The sequence below is a fragment of the Seriola lalandi genome, unplaced genomic scaffold, assembly GCF_002814215.2.
Source record: "Seriola lalandi dorsalis isolate HSWRI2012SDOR001 ecotype SW California unplaced genomic scaffold, Sedor1 jcf7180002054007, whole genome shotgun sequence".
Classification (NCBI taxonomy): Eukaryota; Metazoa; Chordata; class Actinopteri; order Carangiformes; family Carangidae; genus Seriola; species Seriola lalandi.
The window spans coordinates 1-691 of NW_019524560.1; the positions used below are offsets into that span (position 1 = coordinate 1).

The window sequence follows — 691 nt, forward strand, 5'->3', positions numbered from 1 at the left end:
CAGCAGCAGCAGCTCAGAGCAACAAGCTGCCAAACCAGGAGAAGTTCCCTGTGACGTCTGCACTGGAACCAAACTGAAGGCCCTGAAGTCCTGCCTGGTTTGTCTGGCCTCCTACTGTGAGACTCACCTGGAGCCTCATCTGACCATGTCAGGCCTGAAAAGACATCAGCTGATCGACCCTGTGGAAAACCTGGAAGGCAGAGTGTGTATGAATCATGATAAACTGCTGGAGCTGTTCTGTAAGACTGACCAGGTGTGTGTCTGCATGCTCTGCACCTATTCAGACCACAAGGCTCATGATGTTGTTCCTCTGAAAGAAGAATATGAAGGAAAGAAGGCTGAGCTGAAGGAGACAGAGGCTGAAATTCAGCAGATGATCCAGAAGAGACGACTGAAGCTTCAGGAGATCAAACGCTCAGTGAAGCTCAGTAAAGAACGAGCAGACAGAGAAACAGCAGAAGGTGTTCAGGCCTTCACTGCTCTGAAGGAGTCTGTTGAGAGAGGCCAGGCTGAATTCATCAGGACGATCAAAGAGAAGCAGAGAACAACAGAGAAACAGGCTGAAGACTTCATCAAAGAGCTGGAGCAGGAAATCTCTGAGCTGAAGAAGAGAAGCACTGAGGTGGAGCAGCTCTCAGTCTCTGAAGATCACCTCCACCTGATCCAAAGCTTCTCATCCCTGAACACTGCT

The 691-nt window shown here is 49.8% G+C and overlaps 1 protein-coding gene across 1 annotated transcript in view; it reads left to right on the forward strand.

Annotated features, from left to right (window-relative positions):
- Positions 1–11: 11 nt before the first annotated feature.
- The window catches only part of LOC147819326 (tripartite motif-containing protein 16-like), a 3,579-nt gene continuing 2,899 nt past the window's right edge, over positions 12–691 (forward strand). Inside the window, exon 1 of the mRNA XM_087173055.1 lies at positions 12–688. Within this exon, the coding sequence (XP_087029181.1) occupies positions 146–688 (543 nt within the window). The 5' untranslated portion in view covers positions 12–145. The remainder of the gene's footprint in view (positions 689–691) is intronic.